At 34.6% G+C, this 23601-nt stretch overlaps 1 protein-coding gene across 1 annotated transcript; it reads left to right on the forward strand.

Annotated features, from left to right (window-relative positions):
* Positions 1-713: 713 nt before the first annotated feature.
* On the forward strand, positions 714-12698 carry LOC105061041 (RNA-binding protein P). The gene is made up of 2 exons (XM_010944973.4): positions 714-2355; positions 12402-12698. The coding sequence occupies exon 1, from the start codon at positions 811-813 to the stop codon at positions 2353-2355; it is 1545 nt and encodes a 514-aa protein (XP_010943275.1). The 5' UTR covers positions 714-810; the 3' UTR covers positions 12402-12698.
* The last annotated feature ends 10903 nt before the right edge of the window (positions 12699-23601 follow it).

Genomic DNA, 23601 nt, shown 5'->3' on the forward strand with positions numbered 1-23601 from the left:
TGGCCAACAGAGAGACTGAATAAAAAATATCATCATTTGAATTATTTATTTTAGAGGATTGCTGGAAACATGACAATATTTCTATATAAGACTAGATCAACCCAAGCATAGTAATTTTTTTTTCTAATGCCATTTTTTAGAGTATTTTTTTACCAACCAAATATAACAAAATTCAGATTATATTTGACATCATTATCATCTTTCTTTTCTAAAAAATTAAAATTAAAAATTTTATTTTTATTTTTTTAGATTTTTTAACTATATATATATTTTAATAACATGAGGAGCAGTCCAAAATAATATAGACCGGAGCTTGTGGAGAGCTTGAACATGATCGATGGTTTTGCATGCTTGCCATGGGTCTTAAAGATGGAGCGACTTTGGGCAACATCAAAGATAACAATGGTCATGATGGAGCTTGACCATAGCTGCTCGGATTTTATATTTTTATTTTTAAAAAAAATAAAAATTGTTAAAAAAATAATCAAATTTTTTATCAGATTCTATATTTATATAGAAAATAAAAAAAATATTATTTTTTTTTTTTCATAATTATTTTATGATATAAATTGCTTTTCAGAATTCTTTGACATAATCTAGCCAAAGGATCCACTAGATTTGATGAGTGCAACCCAAATGACCACCTAACCTTTCATGGTCCAAGGCGCAAAAAGGTTAGAGGGACTCCGTCATACGTCACCGCATATAATCGCTTCAACCGCTTCGCTTGCGCGATCGGCGTGTCCAATCCAAACCCTAGCCGATTACGTCTCCCCTGCACCCTACGCATTCCGTCGCCTCTCCACAGCCATGGCCAAGAAGCGAAAGCTCGAGAACAAAGCCGAGTCCGCCGAGGACCCCGCCGCTGAATCCTCGACCCAAGAACCCAGAGACGGAGAAGAACCCATCAGCCAAGAAGACCTCACCGAGGAGGAACCCATCGACGAAGAAGAGCCCTTCGAAGAAGAAGAACCCATCGACGAAGAATCTCCCGCCGCCGAGGACCAGATCCCCAAATCCTCCGCGACTCCCAACCCTAATCCGCCCCTGTCCGCTAGCGCCGGCAACGGCGTTGCGGGCGACGACGACGAGGACGAGGAGAACGACGCCGCCTCCATCCAGAAGCTCCTCGAACCCTTCCCCAAGGATCAACTTGTCGAGATCCTCCGCGACGCCGCCGTGAAGCACCCCGACGTCCTCGAGGAGGTCCACCGGATCGCTGACGTTGATCCCGCCCACCGCAAGATCTTCGTCCACGGCCTCGGCTGGGACACCAACGCCGAGACCCTCGTTGCCGCCTTCCGCCGATACGGCGAGATCGAGGACTGTAACGCTGTTACCGATAAGGCCACCGGCAAGTCCAAGGGCTATGGATTCATCCTCTTCAAGCACCGGAGCGGCGCCCGCCGTGCCCTGAAGCAGCCCCAGAAGAAGATTGGCAACCGGATTACGGCCTGCCAGCTAGCGTCGACTGGCCCTGTGCCGCCACCAGCCCCGCCAGTGTCAGAGTACACCCAGCGCAAGATCTTCGTCAGCAATGTCGGGGCCGAGCTCGATCCCCAGAAGCTGTTACAGTTCTTCTCAAAGTTTGGGGAGGTCGAGGAGGGGCCCTTAGGTTTAGATAAGGTGACTGGGAAGCCGAAGGGATTCTGTCTCTTTGTCTACAAGACGGTTGAGAGCGCGAAGAAAGCATTGGAAGAACCCCATAAAAACTTCGAAGGCCATATCTTGCACTGCCAGAAGGCAATCGATGGGCCGAAGCCGAATAAGCAGGGGTTCCACCTCCAGGTCTCTGGTTCCCAGCATGCTGGGTTGCATCATGGTTCTGGTCAAGGTGGAGCGCATGGATCGCTCTTCACGAGGAGTGAGAATGCTGGGTTTATAGGTGGGGTGGGGAGTCATGTGCCTGGAGCAGGGACTTCTGGGCATTTGATGGCTCCTTCAGCTGCTGGACTAGGGCTTAACCAGGGGGCACAACCTGCAGCAGCAGCTGCTGCTGCTGCAGCAGCAGGGTTGAGCCCTGCATTGGGGCAGGCTCTGACTGCATTCCTTGCCACCCAGGGTGCAGGGTTGGGTTTGACGAACCTTCTAGGCACTCTTGGCTCTGCAGGACTGGGCACACCGGCAGTGAACCAGGTGGTTCCCAGCCCATTGGTGAATGCTGCGGGGCAGGGGATGCAGGGCAATTATGGGAATCAGGTGCCTGCTATCGGGGGTAACATGAATGCTGGAGTGATGGGAGCTTATGGTATGCAGGCTCCAACGCAGGGTGGATATGGGAATGCACAAGGAGCTGGACGGAACCAGCAGGGTCTGGGGCACATGGGTGGTGTAACACATTACATGGGTCATTAGGTAAGGCTCAGGTGCTTAACTTGCAATTGGTATTTGGTAAATTTTTATCTAATTTCTTGGAAAATATAGATACTAGCAATTAGATTAAGAGTTTTTGGTTTCCTTCTCTCTTGTTAATATGTTGCCATCTTGCAAGCATTGGTCTATTTTGTTTTTGCTATGAGAATTCTTACCTCTCTCTCTCTCTCTCTATATATATATATATATATACACTCGTGTCAGGGTAGTCTTTACTGCTATTATCATTTGTATTCCTCTTCATTACTTTCACCCCTGAAACCATATAAACGGTATAGTTCCTCTTTTTTTTTTTTGTTCGTGCTTTTGTTATGGGCATTTATCTTTCAAAAACACGAGAGTTTAAATATACTTGGTCTTGACTTTGGAGGGAAGTTTGTCTACACAAAAATATGTGAAAAAGGACTTTGGTAGGTAGTTCCTCGAATGGTCATCACCTTCATATGTACATAACCCAAGTGCTTGTGATACTTATTTGTGTGTGCTCAAGGTTGGTGAATGTATGACTGGGGAGAACAATGTGCTCGAGGTTCATCATCATCATCATCGTCATTATTTTTAGAGCATTATTATTTCATCATCATAATCATCATTTTTAGATTTCAGGTACAATATGGTGAGAGCAGTTTGTCATCATCATCATTAGTTTTAGAGCATTATTAGTTTTAGAGTTGAGGTACAATATGGTGAGAGCAGTGTGGCTGGAGGGGCTGTGGCTTGCTTGGCTAGTAGAATCATTAAAGTTTTGATGTATGGGAAAAATACATGCTTTCGTAACAATAACCATCCAGCCTCGCCCCAACCATTTGGGATCAGCTTTATAGATCCTCATTTACCAAGTATTCATACTTCTAGAGCATCTTTAATCTAAGATAAAGGTCATTGGCTGCATGGCATTTTGATTTAATGTTAGAGGGGACAATGATGTTGCTGGATAATGCTATCTTGGTATTTGATCTGCTTCTATAAAATAAGTTGATGTGTTCTTATGCCAATAGGTATTTTGAAAATGAGAACACCAAATGGGAGTAGATGCAAAATCTTTATAGGGATGTTGTTTAGCATCATGTGGCTGCACATGAGGTGACCAACTTACTAGCTTGTGTGAGCAGCATGGATTTAGTCTGTTGGCGGCTAGATGTACGTTATGGCTGGTGTATATACATGTGCTTTAATGATAATAACTTCTCAGTAATGACAAAATTGCTATTTGGGAGTAATGTCAAGTAGTAAGTGGTCATCATTAGTTCTTGCTGTTATTAATTTTTCAATTCTTATTATTGTTACTTGGTATTTGTAAATAAAATATCAAGTGCATATGCACCCACTTAGGTGTCTGCATTCTGTATAATGTGCTATATGAGTCGTTGCCCTTCTGCATAGGGCCTCATGCTTTTAGAACATTGAGAAAAATGTGCAGCACTTTCTATGAGAGAATCTTGCTTACAAAGCATTTAGTGTTGTGGAGCTCATAACTCAATAAGAAAAAGAAGGAGATATTTTAGAAGTTCTATCTCACTAAGGCAGCAGGGTTGCAAGCTAACGACCTAAAATTTCAGTACAGAGGGGGATCGAAGGAGGAGAAAAATATAATGTTGAGGAGCACTTGATTTTCTCCTAGTATAGTAGACCAGCCATGATATTAGGCCTCAACAATTCATGGTCATTGCATGTTCCTTTAAAGTGGGGTCGTGAATCCTTTAAAAATACACTAATATAATCACAAATGAATCCAAACCATCATTTAGGCCTATTTGATTTCAACCACCCAGTTAAACTAGATAGAAAAGTATAAAAATGCTATGCACACCCATATTCATTTCTTGCCATTCTATTTTGGGGCTTGCTGAATTGCTTATGTGCACCTAAATGCGATCCTTACTTTACATTGTCATTGAGATGTTCTGAAATGATATCCTATGATGCAAAATTGAACTTCAAGAAGTAAATAAGGGACTTATTGCAGATGCTATACTGGCAATGTTGTAAAATATGTTATTTGGTTACCATGCTGGGGTTGGAAAGTTAAGGGGGATAGGTAACTCGAGAAGTTTCTCCTATTAGTTTATCACTATTGTGTAGTTTATGTTTGGCATGTTAATTGGAGTTGCTTTGCTTCTTCCAGGTGGTATATGCTAAGTTTGTTGCTGCCATTTGTGTAGCAAGATCAGGGATATCCATTTAACCTGTAGCTTTCTTATATGATGCCTATTTTGCATTGGGTTATTTGAACTATGGCGCTTGCTATACGGTTATTTCCTTCATATTTCTTGTTTCTTTTTCAGTAAAAGCTTGCAATTTTAAGTCTTAAGTAGAATCCTTGTGTAATCATAAGAAGCATTTTAAATATTCTAGTGGTGACACGTATATTATAGCATTTGGTGAATTTCATGCTTCATAAGAAATATAAACTCAATGTTCGCCATTTAAGATTAAATATATTGAAAATATCAAGAAATCAAAAGCTTCTTGAGTCACACTCACCTCTACTTTCTCTTCCAAATCTCCCCTCGCCCTACCTCTTGTGACAATAAGAGCTTGTATCTTTTCTTTGAATACAATGGCTTATTCCTTCTCTAACTCTCTTCTTTCACCATTTGCTGATTGGATATCTATCCTTTCAAGCTTCTTTTAACATTATTCTCACCTCTATGCTCTATGTGGTTTGTTTTAATCATCAAATTGAAAAGAAAAAAATTAAGGAGGCTAGATGAACTGGCTAATTCAATTCGAATTGACAATCATGTTCTGTAATCAAATTTCTTGGAGCACAAGAAATTTTTAGATGATTCTATTTTGTCTTATTCCAACCTTAGCAAACATGATATCTTTTAGATGATTCTATTTCATCTTATTGACCTAGAACTTCTAAGTACTTCATTTTCATAATTGCTAAAGTATTAACTCAAACAAACATGGGTAAACCATGATTTTGAGGCTCTCTGGATGCCTTTTGGCAAGGTTATTTGTTTTTTTTTTTTTTTTTTTGGGGGGGGGGGGGTGGGGGTTGTTTAGCCCCTAATCTATGGGACCCATAAGTACTTGGGCATGTAGGCAAGTAATGACTTAGGAAGCACATATAGAAAAAGACAAAAGTAAATGATCAAAAGAATACAATAACCCTTTTTTTAAATTCATACATATAAATAAGCAGATAAATCTTTGTAATGTGATAGTAGTTAAGATTAATTAAAAGCAAGGAATGACTTCCTAATGCACCAATTCTCTCGGTCAAATATTGGAGGGGTTAGAAGCTCAAAGAGTTTAGCAAGTCATAATGATAGAATAACAATTTGTTTAAGAAGCAGTAGGGTGACAAAGATAATCATAATAAATACAAAAAAAAAAAAATGCTAATGGAGAATAGTGAGCAAACAAAAAGGATAAAAAAAATAATAGAGAAAATACAAGATAGAGGAGAGACAATATAAAGAGGAAAGAAATGGTGTAGAAGAAGAGGGAGGGGCTAAGGGGCTTGCTTTGAGGGGTTGAATTAGTTGATCACATGCCCTACTGTTGAATTAGATGAGGGAGGTGTTGGATTAGATAAGGGTGGATTTAGAGAAGAAGATTCCCGGTACGATGGGTCTGCCCAGCTGCACCAGCGTTGGATGGGAGGAAGGAAGCATTGGCTCTGGTAAAGATGGATTCAAAGAAGTCTTACAATAAAGTCATGTTAATTTGATTCCTGGTTTATTAATGTAAGTTCCTTTCATTCATGATACTAAAAATACAATAAAGTTGTGGAATTGTAAATTAACAGCAATGGAGTTTATAGATGTTTAAATAAATAGTGCCCTGTTGGCTATCGGCTGGGTGGCAAAGCTCTCTTTAGGTGCCTAGGTGTTTATTTCTATGACACTTTTTTTGTAGTTCCACCTTCTCTTATGGTAAGTATTAAGTCCTACAAGAAGTTCAATCGGACCTTATCTCATTATTGATCATTTTGAGTCCTGGAATAATGAGATATACCATGAAATTCATTTTTGAGAATGTAAATCAACGTGGAGGATTGAAGAAACCAAATCTGCAGTGTCAAAGGCATACACTACGTTCAAGATTTTATTTATTATTGCATTGAAATATGTTACTGAATTTTTTTACCTACTGGTTGTGCATATCTTCTACATGTTCTAATATATGTATATGGTGCCTGTGTTTGCTAATTCTGTTTAGAGTTTTAAGTTATGAAGGACTGAAAATATAAAGGGACAGCACCTATAGTCTGTAGCTGCAGTTACATCATTGTCTTACAGAATTTCTCTGTCATCATGCTTTTTACTTCATGTTAATTGTTTTAGTACGTTTCTGCTGATCTTTTTTTTTTTTTTGGCTTGTTATCATTCAAGATCAATCTGTTTATATTTCATGGATAGTTGGATACTGGTATGCATTAGCACATTATCATATTTGTAAATATCTCTAGGTCTTCTCCAACATTTGAAATGTTGATGTTGCCACAAGTAGTTGAGCAACTTTTTCCAAAATGCTATGCTGTAACTTATTTAGGCCCGTTTGACATTGCTTTTGGAGAGCTAAATGCTCTTTTGAATAATTTTAAGGTGTTTGGTAAAATTTAGAAATAGCTTTTGAAAAGAGATCTAATAGGAAAAAACTCTAATTTGGATCCTTTGAGCAAAATCTCTACTTGAGATGTGCTGGAAAGCTCTTCTCTCTTTTTTTTTCCCTTTATTTATTTATTTTAGGGGGGGCTCACTTGAGAGATCCTGGTTCAAGTCCCACAACAGAATTTTTTTAATATTAATCTTAAAATACCTTTTATGGTCATAGTCATTTAAGTTGGTGTTTTTTATGCAAGAATCGTGCAATTAAGGATTTGGAATTTATTTATTATATTATTAAGAATAAAAGATAAAAAAATATACAAATTCACAATATCTTATAATAACATGGTAGTACAATATAATAATAAAATATAATAAACTAGTATAATATAATGTAATATGATATTATTGGATAATATCATATATTATCTTTTATTGCATTAATTATATTATATTATGTTGTAATAATATTATATCATCATAATCATTATTATTAATTTAATATAACAATGTATTTTTGTAATATAATATCATTTGTTGTAAGAATATTGTAATATAATACTATTATAGTATTTTAAAATAATAATATCATATTATTATAAAATAATAGTGCTATATTAATATGATGATGCTATTATAATATCATAACTTATAGAAATATTCTTATATTCTTATAACCAATAAATTTTTTTTTATTTATTATACTGTTTAGATTAAAATATCAAGATAATTTGTAAATTAAGAATACTTTGTAATGGTAGGTTTTGATAGTACAAACAATTAGATAATTGAAAGTACTGTGCAGTGTCTTTTATTGTCTTTTTTGATACTAAAATATTTTCTTAGTTTGATTGCTAAACACATGTTAAAGTTCCATATTACTTCAGAAATGTAGTGAGAAAACAGCAGACAACCTTTTATTATAAGCTCTACCAACGATAGTTTTACTACGTAAAGCTCCATAGATAAAAGCGCCACTACCTATAGCATTGCCAAATGGGGCCTTGAAAGTTGAGTTCAAATGTTGTTTGTTGAAATTGTTATGCCTTGCATATGTAGCACATGCATGCATGATAGCTATATGGTCATTTTCTTTCGGATTAGTGGAAGTTCATGCCAATGGATATTCGCATAAACTATTCATGAAGTTGATATTGGCATTCATCTCTTGGTGTCTGAAAGTTGCTTCAAGCATGTGGGAAGTGCCAGGGTTGTAGCTATATTGTGTAATTGACTATATGTCTAGGGAAATAAGACATATAATCAATATGAAGCACTATGCCATGCAATTAGTGTGACGGATGGTTACAAAACTCATGATTAAATTGATTAGTTGATTTGATTGCACATGCTCATTTTATTTTTTTTTCTTTATATTCAACTAAAATCTTGAAAGAAGTAGCCAGTGCTTGTGATACATGATCATATGATTACTATATATATTCAAAGCAATGCTTAACTATTCTTGCGAGTTTATTGCCCTTGGCCAAATTTTTGAGGAGACGCGCATTTGAATCTCTTGCTATGAAAAATTTCTTGATTAGAAGATTTTTAAGGATAAGGTAACTCTTTTTTCTTCCAAACAATGCCATTTATGAATTCGAAGACAACTACTAGTATTAAAACTATGTTGCTTAATATGAAGTAAGTTGACATATCTTGAAAGATGATCATCAAGATTTTAAAATACTATACCATGCCTTGAAGGGCACCCAGATTATGAAGGTCCAAATCACCAAATTCGCTAATTAATAAGGAGAAACTAAAAAAAAAAAGTAATTGACACACACACACACACAGATATACATACATACATACATACATGCATACATACATACATATATGTACATATATATATATATATATATATATATATATATATATATATATATATATATATATATATACATACATACATACATACATAATGTGTGTGTGTGCGTGCGCGTGTGCGTGCGTGTGTGTGTGCGTGTGTGCGTGTGTGCGTGTGTGCGTGTGTGCGTGCGCGTGCGCTTGCGTGCGTGTGCGTGTGTGTGTGTATTAATGTAATGTATGTATGCATGTAATGTATGTAATGTATGTATGTATGTATGTATGTCTGGATGTGTGTCTCTCTCTCTGCATGCGTGCGTGCATGATTATCGAGAAATTTATCCTATATGTTAACATGTCATTATCAGTATAGTTATAAAAGTAAAGATATCTTTTGTTGAACATTGAATCATTCTATCAGATGTTATAAAAGATCTAAAATTTTTTAGTTAATATTTTTAATTACTAATCGGCAATGTTTGAATTGGAGTAGTAAAAGCCTTCTAGCCTAGTGCTGCAATCACATTGATATAGCTTTGATCAACCAATGCAAGTTTAGCTGAGGTTTGTGCTCCCAACTTCTTTCTTTTAAAAGAAGTTAAGTAGGAGAAGGCGTCCCTCAGAGTAATTAGGCTCATCATTTTAGTTTGCAAGTACCTTGCACACTTTCAAGTTTCAATCTTGTGCTTTTGTTAAGGAAGACAATTTGGCTAACTGTTGGTCCACAAGCTCAAATAATTTCTATAGAGGAACATTCAAGATTTTCCTTGCAATCTCTTTTGCATCTCTGGTGTCCTAATGCTGTCACTCAGATGTCCAAATTCCTTTTCTAACTCATAGCTTTGCAACCATGCAAGATCTGAGATATTTGTACAATTCATGAAACATGTGATTAATCTTAGAAATGATTAATTAGAACTGCTAAGGGTCTGTTTGCGCTAAATCCCCATGGTTCTAGATGGAAGTGAGGCAATTTCAAAGAAATTCTAACCCTCATTGGAAAACAATCTATAAAGCTGTTTGGTAAAATTCAATGATTAAAAATACCAAAGAAACTAAGATTCCTTAGGACTATAGAAACCTACTTGTTTTGGATTTTCTTTCCCCTGTTGTGCAAGCGACTCTGCTTCTTGAAACAAAAGAAAAAAACACACCTCCTCTAATCTTAACAAGACCCTTCCTCTCAAAGTTATCACAAAAACTGAAAAACCTCTTCTCATCCTTATCTCACTCCTCTCTCAAAATTTTCTTCCATCCTTACCAATCCAATCCCAACTCATCTGATCCTCATTGAACGGGCCTTAATTTCTTTCCATTCTTGGCTTGGAAGACTTGGGTCTCTGAGTGGTGACATAGGTTGAAAAATGGAGTCTACCACCGCTGCTATTTCAATTGCTCAAGTAACATTGTCAACCCCCACCTACCACCCATCCATCCCCCACCTCTCTATCTGTTTATCACTGTGCTTGAATTGGGATTAGGGTCAAAAATAAGGTTGAAGAAGAGATGCTAACCCTTAAAGGCATGTCACTTAGTAGTATCTTCTTCCTTGTCTGGCTTGTTTGTAATGTATTCTTTCCAGGTGATTGTTCTTTTGATTTTTTTTCCATCTTTTTGTCATCCTGTGGCTATTGACATCAGTATCCAAACATTTTTCGATGGTTATCTAGCATCATTATGCAAAAACATGACTTTCTGCTAGATGCTGTTTATTTCCATTTGTAAAAGAATCCTCTAGTTTTTTCTAATTTCTAGGGCATGCCTTCTTTGAACTTTCAAGGTATTGTTGAGTTCTCTTTTTGATTTAGGAACCACCATTGCTATGAGGTGATCATTTTGCCCAAACCCTCTGCACATTGCCTTCATTTTTTTAATGAACTGATGTTGCCAAGGGTGAACTGGAAGGTTCTTTACAAGATGGATCCGCATGGCCTTCTTTCGAATCATAAAGGTCTTGACATCCCCTGGATGCTTGCATATTGAGAGTCATCAGCTGGCAAAGACACAGACTAATGCAGGCCTTAGCATCTTCTCCAATCCTTGTATTCGTACTTCACTTCACTATTTCCAGGATTAACATCAAGATGTTTCCTAATGTCCAGCTCTATCATATCTAAATTGGCAACCAGAATATATCAAAGATTCTCTATCTGTTGAACTCCTTGAGCTTAAGCTTCTGGGTAACATCAATGAGGAACATGGAATCTCAAGCATTTTGGGTTGCTTCTCTTTCTCTTGACTAAATGAGCTATCATACTCAATGAACTTCAATCCCATCTTGCTGAAGTAGCTATCATACTCAATGAACTTCAATCCCATCTTGCTGAAGTACATGTTTCTATGGTCAATTGGTTTTTATTTAGTAGCGTAGAACCTATCTAAATTCTGAGATTTATGCCGGGCTATTGGTTGTACTACCAATAACTTATAGTCAATAACTAAATCTAAAAAATTTAAATTGAAAAACCAGGTGGCAGGTCTTTTACCTCAAGCTACATTTTAGCCCATTGTTTAGCTAATTTTGATTCAAATAAAATCTTCCTGTATATACACAAACAAGAAAAATAATATGGTTATCTTGGTTTTCTTCTGTAGCATTATTCTGTTCCTACATATTCTTTTGATCCTTTTGTACTTTTTCTAAACATCTAAATAGACCCAAATGAGCATGGTGTTCAATAATGATAATAGATTTTGTTTTTCAATATCCTTAGTTGTTACTTCTCCCTTTTATGCCATTGCATTGATGTTGCTGCATGGCGGTTGTGTTGGTAAAGGTTTTAGACATTCATGTTACTGTAGACTTGGTGAGGATACCAGAAGTTTTTCTAGGAATTAACCTTATGCATCATATCATGGTGCTGTATTATATATACCATACTTTTATGCAGTACATATTAGGATGCCTAAAATCCGGAAAACTGGAGTTTGGGATCTTCGAGATGAAATATGAGCTTAGCATAGAAAACATGATTTTTAAGTACATGTATCTATATATTAAAGCATGATACAGAAAAAGATGATTTTGAGCACATGCACCTTATTTGTTCATCGACATGAAATTTCTTTATAGTACCAGTTAGAATTATGATATGCAGAGATAAGTACAATACGTTTTTATAGGTTGGATGGATATTTTGGTTCTTGTTTTGAAGGCATTCCTTTTTTAATGATTGGTTTGCAGCTAGTGCACACTTGAGTTCTTTTGAGTTTATTTTTTGTGTAAATTTTATTGTGTTCACTACTTAAATAACTTAATCTCAAATTCTGCTTTTTTTTGTGTACTTTTTTGTTCATGTCAAACTTCTTTTTTCAAAGTTATGAAGTATTTTTGCTGCTTAGTATTTTGCGATGGATGAAGCTTTCTTGTTTGCACAAATATTTGGTAGTTGGTTTGAATTTCTTATTCATACTCTTATTCAATATATTTTACTGATTATTGTTTATCACTGCAAAATGCTGATTTTGATGAAAAACATTCACATTAGTTTGTATCTGTAAAATGTATTTCTTATTTGCAACTAAAATTCAAATGCTGATTTATGTTGGCAGCAATGTCTTTTCACTGCCTTTAAGGTTTTAACTGGATGTGTATGTATTTGTTTTAAATGATTTTTCATGTTTCTTATCCATCTTGCTGATCCTTTCTAGGTGCGTTTATCTATTAAGTTGTGGGCAGATGATTCTTCTGGAGTTCCTGCTACTGCGCTCGCACAAATGCAATTTTTTCTTTCTATAGCTACTTTTTACTTTGAACCTTGAGTTTTCTGCCCAATCACTGGAACTTTGATTTCTCTTTCGATCCTTCAAAATATGTAGTATTCTGAGCAACTATTTCAGTTTCTTAAAAGCCTTTCAAATGGCTCATGTGCCTATTGTAAAAGAGCTTTATAGATTTAAAGCGTGTTGACTCAGCACTGTTGGCCTAATATTTTGCAAATTTACTGATACTATCATGTTATCATCAACTTATCTAGGAAATAATTATAATTTGCATTAATCCACCATAAATATATCAATTTTGAATATTGATAAGGTTCATTTGTGTCAACAAGTTTCTGCTTGAAATATTGAAGGAAATGGGCTTCAAATTTACATTTGACTTTATTTTTGGTTACAAATATCTTATGATACCGATGTTCCTGAACTTTTTCCCCAAAAAAATGCATATGATTCAGCTTTCACGGCACATGCTCAATCCTGTTGCTGTAGGGTTTGGTTTTTTATTATTTGGAATTAAGAGTTCCCCTTTACATACAATTAATCCATCCTGTTACTAATGAGTTCATAAGTTATTATGATCCACCACTGATGTTTGTCGTCAAGTTGGGACTTATTGATCATTTTACTAGTTGACCAGGACCATAAATTCTTTCAAGATCTGGTAGCATAAGCTTTAGTCAGGCTTTTCTGTACTTATTTGTTGTATCATGTGATCACTTAAAAACCTCAAATTTTTGACTGTCGGATAGCAGATATGAGTATTTAACCAAGATCTTCAATCTTATACTTTATTGTTTTCTGAATCCTTCAAAAATGATGTCTTCTGATGCAGAATCCACCCCCCATACTAAGTGTTCTGTTTTTGTGTATCAACATTTCCAAAACCTTCAGACCGAAGGAATAATATTTTGGATGTTGTGTGAATTGACTCTTTTGGAATTTTGTGGTACACTGTAAAGCACTGGGGAGAACTTTTATGGCATGCATGGTCTTATAGTTTGCCTTTTACAAAGCAGTAAAGGCATATAATATTTTGATTCTCTGTGAGGTATGTATTTGGAATTCTCATTTGGTTTCCTCTTGCGATATTTTCCCAGTCTCTCCTATTCTCGAAGTTGACATTTGTATGAGTTTCTGAAGCGGATTCAGTTGTGAACATTCAGAAATCAGATTTTTACATGGGATAAGAATGATAGTATAAGGGATACTTGGATTAGTTTCCTCAATGATATCAGAAAGTGGTTTGGTGGCAATACTATTTTTTTTTTAAACTAAAAAATTGTTGCTATTTTAAAATCTTGGGTATGAGTTGCCTTTCCAATGGAGGGTTTCTTATAGTTGTTCATACGGATAAACACCCCCCTTCCTTTTTCTTTTGAGGAATATGTAGGGATATTTTTTTGATCATGAAATCCTTGAGATATAGGAGAGATGTCACTTTTGTGATTATCTATGGGCTAAACAGATGAATTTTTGAAGGATGATGTGCTTGGAAACTCTCCAAAATTGTTATCTGCTTTGCAAAATCCTCTTCAAAGTTTACCATTGGCTTAATAAAATCTTTTCTTAGGAGAGATTGATTTTTGAAAGTCAAAAGTTAGACTTCATTTGGGCATTGCTATGCTGATTAAGGTTGTCTGTTTTGCAAATTTGCCTAGAAACTGGATGCAGATATTTTGTAAAATTTGTATCTTGTTTTCTTGTAAATTTGCCTAGGTTTGTTTCTATAAAAGTTATTATTGTTGACAATTGCTGACTGTTTTCATGGACTTTTTGAAATCAAAGATTTAGGAAGCCTATTTCTCTCAGGAAAAACCTTCCGTCTCAGAGTTTTGCAAATCTTGTTGGAATCTGGCATCACTTTCTAGGTTATCCCTGTTTTCCTCATTTATTGTGATGTACAGAGCATTTTGTACTCATGGTCATTGTGAAGATTTGTTTTTGCTGGCATTGAATGTTATCTGGATATTGACACTTTGGGACAGCAGAATTGATGTTTAATGATTTTCTAGGTTCTATATCATGACCAGTTTAGCTAGTGATATAGTATTCAAGGAAAATTTATCTAAGGAAAACTTCCAATATCTTATTTCCATATTTTGGGGTCCGGTAATTGTAACTTGTGTACGGCGGCCCCTTTTTTGTGGTCTAGGAGAAATACTTTATGACGCCATATGGTAACCTTCATGACCTGCTTTTAAGCAAATCTAGGCAGGCTTTGATTTTTGTCTTTGAATAATTCTGGTTTCGGTTTATTGTTTCAAAGCTCATTTATTCTTTAAATTTGTGTTTTTTTATGCAATATTCCTTATATGCTTCCATAATTTGCATTTTGCATCTCACTTTTCAAAGATCATATTTGGCCTAAGTTAATGCATCTCACTTCCATAATTTGTGTAATGCGTCTCACTTTTCAAAGATCATATCTGGCCGAGGTTAATGCATCTCAGTTCCATAGTTTGTGTAATGTATCTCACTCTTCAAGATCATATCTGGTTGAAGTTAAGCTGCCTTTATGATTTTTATATGTTCTTGAGAACTTTGCATAAACTTTCAAGGTCTTTTTGACCCTGAAGTTTTGATGCCTTGGAAAGATCACATGAATTTTATGGAGCTGATAGGAAGATGTATCCTAGGGTTGTTCAATTTGCCACATTCTTTCCTTTTTGATGAGAATAAATTGAGCTTTATAGCCTTTATTACCTCGGCAAGGGGGGAAATGAGTACAAATGGAATGTGCCTGGCATACATTGATGGCCACATGCATGGATTAGGGCTTGGATCCATGAGAAAACCTAGTGGTAAGGGTACTTGATCTTTGAAAACTGGATGAATATTTGCTGGGTGTTTGTGAAAATCGTAGCTGTTCCATTTAGATACGTGAAGGATAAGTTAAATGTACAGTTCTGTGCATCCTTGTGGTGTTATCAAACATGAAGTTAACCATTGATCGGCAAAGGTTATGCATGTTAGGGCTTGATTTATCATCAGATGCTTTGACGTGCTTGCCTGACGTGGTTGCTTGCTGAACATTTGGCATTGTACCTTGTTAAATTGGGAAATAAGGGGGGAACTCATGTTTGTTGAGATTCGTCGTTATTTTCAAGTTCCTGTGTATCAAAGCATGGAATAAATAACCTGTAATAATCGGGCACGCACGTGTGAATATATCATAGTAGTTTTTTTATTTGTTGTATAACAAGAAGAAAAGTTTATATATCATTATGTGAATATATAGAATCACATTATATTTGTATTCAACCGAATCATTTGGAAATTTGTTTGAGTTGATGTTGTGCGATGTCCTGGGTCCAACTAGGATAATGAATTCAGTTTGGGTTGCACAAGAACCAAATTTGATTCCACGTTTTTGTTGGGTTATCAAATATTGCAGTGCTTTTTCAGGTAACGGGAGTGTCGTTGGGATATTGTTTATGACTTGGTCTTTTGGTCTCCGAGTGAGGAAATCATTGGCCCATTATCATGGAAGGAAAATATTTGTCGCATTAGATCTGTATGTCATAATAGCCCTTACCCATATTCACATTGTTGTCCGCATGCCATGACATCGGTATGTAGATGAACAATAAAAGTATATTTGAGCTGTTCTGATTATTTAATAATATAAAAATAATTATTTTATTGTGAAATAATAAAATATATTGTGAATGTCATTTTCATCCAGCAAGTTTTGTACGTTCCTTGGGGATTTACTCTATAGAATGTATGGTCATGTTACCTGTCTGGTTGGTGGATTTGTGTTACATATAAGATTCAAAGCATTTTTTTACGTGCCGAAAAGTATTTTTTACTAGAATGGGATTACGATGGAATTATCTCTAAATTATATAAAAAAAATTCTTTATGCACCACTCGTGGTGTAGAAGATCTGATATAGAGTGCACCACTTCATTTTATTGGACATTATTTTTTAATGTGTATTTAATATTCATAATTTTATTTTTTCGTTTGAAATTTTGAATGATGAAAATACTTATCGATTTTGACAAAATTATGATATTCAAGATGAAAATTATGACATTATGGATCAAAATTATAATATCCTGTGATAGGATGTCATATTTTTGATTCAGAATGTCATAATTTTTTCTTTGGATATCATAATATTGTCAAAACAAAGAGGTATTTTCGTTATTCAAAATTTTAAAAAATAATAATTTTATTGAACGAAAATATTTTTCTATTTTGATAAAATTATGACATTCAAGACGAAAATTATGATATTATGGATGAAAATTATGATATCTTATGGTAGGATGTCATAATTTTGATCTGTAATGTCATAATTTTGTCAAAACAGAGAGATATTTTTATTATTCAAAATTTTAAATAAAAAAATAAAATTATGAATATTAAATGATCATTAAATATGTATTAAAAAATGATGATTTGATCCAAGATGAAATAGTATATTTCACGTCAGATTTTCTATGCTGCAGGCGGTACATAAAGAATTTCTCATTATATAATGCTTTTCTTATCGTCCCAAAACAAGTTGTTGGTACCTATGGAATCTTATTTATTTGGCTCTGCAATCAGTAAAGTTGCGTTGCTGTTGTTGGATAATTATTTAATAGGCTTCAATCTCATTGCTTTTGTTCTATAACTTGCTTTCATGCAAGCCTTTTAGTTAGGAAATTTGCTATATTTCTAGTAGGCCTTATATATGCCAATGATTTATTCCATATTGTAGAAGGTAGCTTAATATCTTGAATCCTAGCCATAAGTGCCTTTTAGATTCATTAGAGTGTTTTCCTTAGTCTTAGCTATAGCTATTTGATTGTCACAATATATAGGCACAATAGAAATTGGCTTCTCTATGAGTGAAATGTCTTTAACTAATTTTTAAGCTATTTTGCATATTGTCTAGTACTATCAAGTATGATCATCTTAGCTTCTATGAAAGATTTTGATATATAAGTTTGCTGGGCTGATTTTCTAGCAATAACAGTTGGAGTGGCAACTTTTTCTGACTCATGGTACCTGACTCGGTCCGATTAAGATGGGTTTTACTTGATCTGATTAAAATCTACAGTGGGTATAGGTTTTAGGGAAAAAATCCGAAACGGATTCGGTGTAGGTAGGAATAATAGTATACTCTGCCCTGGATCTAATCCGATAATCTTTAATATAAATATTCAACACAAAGTCTTATTCATCGTCTAAGCTTGCCTATTCGGTCACTCCAAACCTCCTAGTTTCCATTTGAAACTCTAGCCATCGTCTTTTCTATTCAGTTGATGGAAGCGGAGGTAGCCAGTGGATGCGGGTGGTGAGTGCGGAGATGCAGATGGCAATGTCGATGCGGGATCCATGGCTGAAGGCTAAGAAGGTGGCGAGGTGGCAAGGTTTGGGGGCTCTGATGAGGTGGTGAGGGTTTGGGGTTCAGAGGATCGTTGGTTGGGAGGAGGAGAGGAGGTGGTTTTTCGGTCATCATCGACGTCTAAGCTTCTCTCTTCGATCGACAAAACCCTAGACATCATCTAAGGGAGGAGGTGGCTCGGAAATCAAAGGAAACACAAAAATTAGAAGATGATATTTTTTCCCACTTGATTGAGCTTTTTTTTTTTTTGGCTTTTCACTTCCTTTTCTTTTTCTCTTTGTTGGAGATCTATAGGGAAGAAGAGCCAAGAGAACCTAGGAGATCGAAGGGGTTTCTTAGATCTGCGAGGAAAATCCGAGGGATTTTTAGATTTCGGTGGGGAGAAAATTTTTGATCAGAAGGAAGGGGTTTTGGGTACATTCGATTTGATCCAACCTAAGTTTCAGCTCCATTTTACCCACTTCGATCCGAGACGGATGCAGGGTGGGTATGGATTTGGGTTTTTTCCTAACGGAGTAGGTATGAGGATTGGTTGATATGATCTATATTCAATTTGTTGCCATCTCTAAATAGTAGCTCGATCGAGTGTAAATATATAATATGATAATGGACTTTGAGCTCTTTGAACCAGTAATCTAATTTGCATCCCTTCTAATAAAAAAGATAATTGATATGATAAATGCCATATGAGATAGTACTTTTTAAATGTCTTAAGTACTCTAAGTACTTTCTACTTCAAAGCACTAAGAGAACTAGTATATCTATTATGCTTTTCGACTACATGAGCAATATTTGATTTTCTAAAATTCATAGTATGCATCAATGAACGAATGATCTGTGAGCACTTTAGTTGTACAGTAGATTTGCCCCTATTTTTTTCAAATTTGCACACTGTTCATAAGGTGTGCTTGGGGGTTTGTAGTCAAATCTATCATATTTCTCTAATATTTTCTCTATATAGTATGAATGTGTAATAATAATCCTTTATGGTGCTCTTATTAATTTAATTTCTAGGATAATATTTGCTGGTCCTAGATCCTTCAAATCAAAATTACTAGATAAAAAGATTTAACATCATTGATAATTTTTATATTGGTCTCAAAAATTAAAATGTTATCAATAGAGATGCAATAACACATGATCTGCAATTTACTTTGCTATAGGCATGTATATTAACCTTGTTTACAGAGAAGTCTTAAGACAGAATTATTAAATCAAACTTTTTATACCACTATTTGGGTACTTGTTTAAGCTGATATAAGGATTTAAGTAATTTATACATTTTATGGTCTTGTTCAGATATGATAAAGTCTTCTAGTTATTTCATGTAAATTTGTTGCTCAAGATTATCATTAAAGAATGGCATTTTGACACTCATTTAGTGAACTTCTAGTTGAAATATAGAAGTTCAAACAATTCAAGTTCTAATGGATTCTTAGTAACTGGAGAATAGTATCAAGATAGCCCAAATCTTTTTTTTTTTTTTGGATAAAACCTTTAGTAACCAATTTTGTTTTAAACTTTTCTATAGATTTGTCTATTAGTAATTTCTTTCTAATGATCCACTTAAAACCTATGATTTTGTACCCTTTGGGTAAATCAACAAGAATCCAAGTTTCATAATCTATCAAAGATTTTATTTCATTATTGATAGCTTCTTTCTAAAAGATTGGGTCCGTTCAATTAATTGTATTACTATAATTCTTAGGATCATCTTTACCAGGAGGTATACAAATCATCTCAAAAATTCTTTTCAATTCTTTGTCTTTTACGTTTTCTAAGTTCCTCTAAATATAAAGAGTTAGTATTTTCATTAATATCCTCTATGTTGTAATTGCTACTAGAAGGTGGATTAGAAAGATTAATAGATTTGTAAACTTTCTCCTTAAGAGGCATAACGTTTTGAAAGAATAGGACACTTCTAGACTCCACAATATTCTTATCAATTCTATTAATTTCTGATTTTATCATCATAAATCTACAAATAGTACTATTTTAGCAATAAACTATAAATACCCCATCTACAGTTCTTTCTTCATATTTTCCAGAATTTTAACTTTTGCTAAACACCATATTTTAAGATGATTAATATTAGTTTTTCAATCTTTTCACATTTCGTAAGATGTCATGTTAGAATCTATAGGGAAAATCCTATTAAGAATGTAACAAGTTGATAAAAGAACTCCCACAAATTATTACCATGCCCAGTAAAGTTTTGTTCCTTCTTTCAACCACTTCATTAGATCGGGATGGAATAAAATGGAAATATTTTATAAATGATACTATTTATTGCACCAAGAGTATTATCAAGCTCATTGAAGGCATGTTCTTCTCCTCTATAATTTTAATATTCTTATTAAGTTTATTTTCACTTCACTTTTATATATCATAACTTTAATTAAAGCTTCATCGTTTGTTCTAATGAGATATATGTAACACTATTTAGAGAAACCATTTATAAAAGTAATGAAGTATATTTTTCATTTCTAGTTAGAATGTTTAAGTTACACATATCACTATATGTTAACTCAAAAAGTTCAATTTCTTTAAATATTATTTTAAATAATTTTCTTGGTTGCTTAGATCGTACATATTTTTGGCATTCTTTATTTGTATTTTTGTTACATTTTTAAGAATCGAATTTAAGTTCATTTTTTCTTAATAGTATTATTGTTTACATGATCAAGTCTATCCTGCCATATATTAGAAAACACAAGATTGTAAATAAAAGAACTAATTTTATTGTTTTCAACTTTTGTTGTATTCTATCAAAATAAACCATTGAACACATAACCCCTTCCAATAAAAATATCATTTTTGGTTACAACCTTATTTGGCTCAAAGATCATTTTGTAGCAATGTTTATGGAGAGTGAGTCTTGCCAAATATCATTATTAAATCTATTTTATCTTCACCTCTTACATATGTAGCACTAGAGTTCCTTATAGTCACACTGTTTTTGTTGTTGGAGATCTGATAAGTGAAAAATATGAATTTATTAGTACAAACATTTATATTAGCACTGGTATCAATCCATCGATTAGTAGATTGATATGCTAGTTTTGTCTTCAGGTTTATAGAAATAAACCTTTCAATCCATTCCAAATTTTATGTGGGTACAATCTTCTTTTATCAAATGCCCAGTGGATGTATTTCAGTTTACTTAGTGCTCGGTTCACTCTCTCTCTCAATTCTCTTGTCAATACTCATTTGAGTGGTGTTGTTTAGAATACGATCCCTTTTTCTTTTTATAGATGTGATAGGATTAGCGTGAATGGGTACATAGGCATCATTTTATTCGATGTATTAGCATTTGTATGGGATGTCTTTTTAAGATATCGTATAATTTTTTTTTAAAATATTGCATGAGAATTTTAAGAGTGGAGAGAGATAAAGATGATATCAAACTTTTCGATAGCTGATGGATATATTGTGCATTCTTTCTCAATCACTAAGATGTCACGATGGATGAATTTTATGTTTTGCATGCAATCACGTGGAGCATGGAGAGGTGAAAATTGAGCTGTAGCTAGGGCTGAAAGAAAATTATGCGTGTATGGCTCCTAGATTTAATCCTCGTAGCCAGTTTCAACAGTGATGATAATATCAAAACTAACGCATTAAGGCTCCATCATCTAAACATATGTCACGAAGGTTATCACATCATGGCCATTTCTGTTCATTCCAATGGCGGTACATTGCTTGAATTTTAAGATATTCTGATTTTATTTGTCAGAGTGATCAACCACAATGTTGATTGGGCTGTTCCGAGCACTCCAAACCAATGTCTCCCAAAAGCTTGAGCACATAGCAAAATGTAATGTACATGTGAGCTTAAGCGAGTGCAAGAAAGCATTACAGCAATGATGAAATGATGCATCTTTTTCCCTCAATAATGCATTTTAATTAATGTGATGACCCCACCACATGCAAATAGAAGTTGACTTTTAGAGTTGCATGGTTTTATCCATAAGCAAGCATTGATATACTCAAAAAATCAAGCTTTAGTTAATACTGCCTTCCACTCGCTTGTAATAAATTTGTCTATGTGAGAGGTTGTTGTCAATCTTAAAGCTTCATCCGATATCGGCTTCTGCTAATGGGTTTTAAAGTTTGTCAAAGCCTCGTTCTCACGTGATTTCGAGGTTTAAGTTTTTAGATATGCCTAATAGATCTATCATTAAAATAATTCCAAAATTCTTTTTGTGGAAATGTAGCACGACTCTAAAAGGCTGTTGTGTTTCATATTTAATTTAAGCTATGAACGGGTACATGCAACCTAGGCCTTATCATCCAATGTCGTTACTCCTTTAAGCATAAATCTGTACTATTTGTCCAAGCTTTTCCATTAAAATTTAGGTAACAAAATATTTCCAAGCAGCATATTAGATCAATTACACTTATTTTGAAAATAGAAGCCTTGAGTGCCTTAATAGAATTAGGAATTGAAATCATTAATTGGGCTACAAAATTTTAGCAATTTAGCACGGGAGCATATGTAATGGACCTGAAGTGTAGAACTAATGAAAAATAAATTATAATGCAAATCATGCAAATAAATACAAAAAGTAGCAGGCACATGCAAAGAGCATGCCCAAGAACCAAAAAAGCACAAACACAACAAAACAATAAATGAAAAAATGATGAGGAAGCATATCTTCTTTTTATGTTTATACTTGTTATTGTCTAAGAAGTAAGGTCAGTGATTTTTCCTCCTAAAATATGTAAAAGAAGGTCACAAATTGCTTTGACCTAGGGATAGATTACTAGAATAAAAGGAAAGTAATTGCAAACTAACTAAGAAAGAATACCAAACCCTGCTGCAGTTCAATTGAAAAATTGGGCTACATCTCTATAGGGGAGATTAATAAATCAATTGTGTACTAATATTGTATTATGCAAATCAGAGGTGAGGTTATTGAGGAAGAAAATTCCTCTCAAACAAACTTTTATGCTTTACCATGCCAATGAAGATATTTATGTTAGGGAATCCAAAACCATAAATATCCAAGAGAATCGAAACTAAAGCACACATTCACGAACATCCATCTCATTATAACTTTATTAATGCATATAAGTGATTAATGCTTATAATAAATCATTAGCTAAATTTGACTTGCTTTCAAACAATCAATATAGTCCTCATATGCAATCCATGTTAAGTTGCATTTAATTAAGCACATTACTTGGTAATGACTACCAATCACCTGAAATTGGATGGTCTGTGCTCACTAGTTGTCCTCACGGTCTTATAACTAACTTCACTAGTTGTCCTCACGGTCTTATAACTAATTAGGGCAATTCACGTGGTCAGTGTGGTGAGACCCATTTCAAGGAGATGGAAACAACTAGACATCTTGAAGAATACTACTTTTAGGAAGTTACTGATTATGAACCAACCAACTAAACAAGGAAGCATCAACATCTTTAGTTTCAAAAATTTATTAAGTAACGTTTGCTGATGATATGACTAACTTCAGCTGGGTGTAGTTGTCTTACTTATTTGTAGCTTATATGCACTATTAACACAAATACACACACACACACATACATACATACATATGAGTTAATTGAGAGATTGTTATTTTTGAACCTTTGCTTTTTGCTACTTTCACACAACAAGTGCAACTTTCTTAATTCAAGGAGTGAGAATTGTTACAACAGCTAATATTGAGCATATGCTTCATGGATCATAATATGACTGGAATTTCTTTTGAAAAAAAATGATGGGCCTACATATTTACATGGATGCTTAAACAGGAATGAAAGGTGAGGGAGAAGTAT

This window comes from Elaeis guineensis, chromosome 1 (genome assembly GCF_000442705.2).
Source record: "Elaeis guineensis isolate ETL-2024a chromosome 1, EG11, whole genome shotgun sequence".
Taxonomy (NCBI): Eukaryota; Viridiplantae; Streptophyta; class Magnoliopsida; order Arecales; family Arecaceae; genus Elaeis; species Elaeis guineensis.

Excerpts from the sequence above, each read along its gene's own strand:
- LOC105061041 (XM_010944973.4), top strand. The coding sequence starts at position 811 with ATGGCCAAGAAGCGAAAGCTCGAGAACAAAGCCGAGTCCGCCGAGGAC.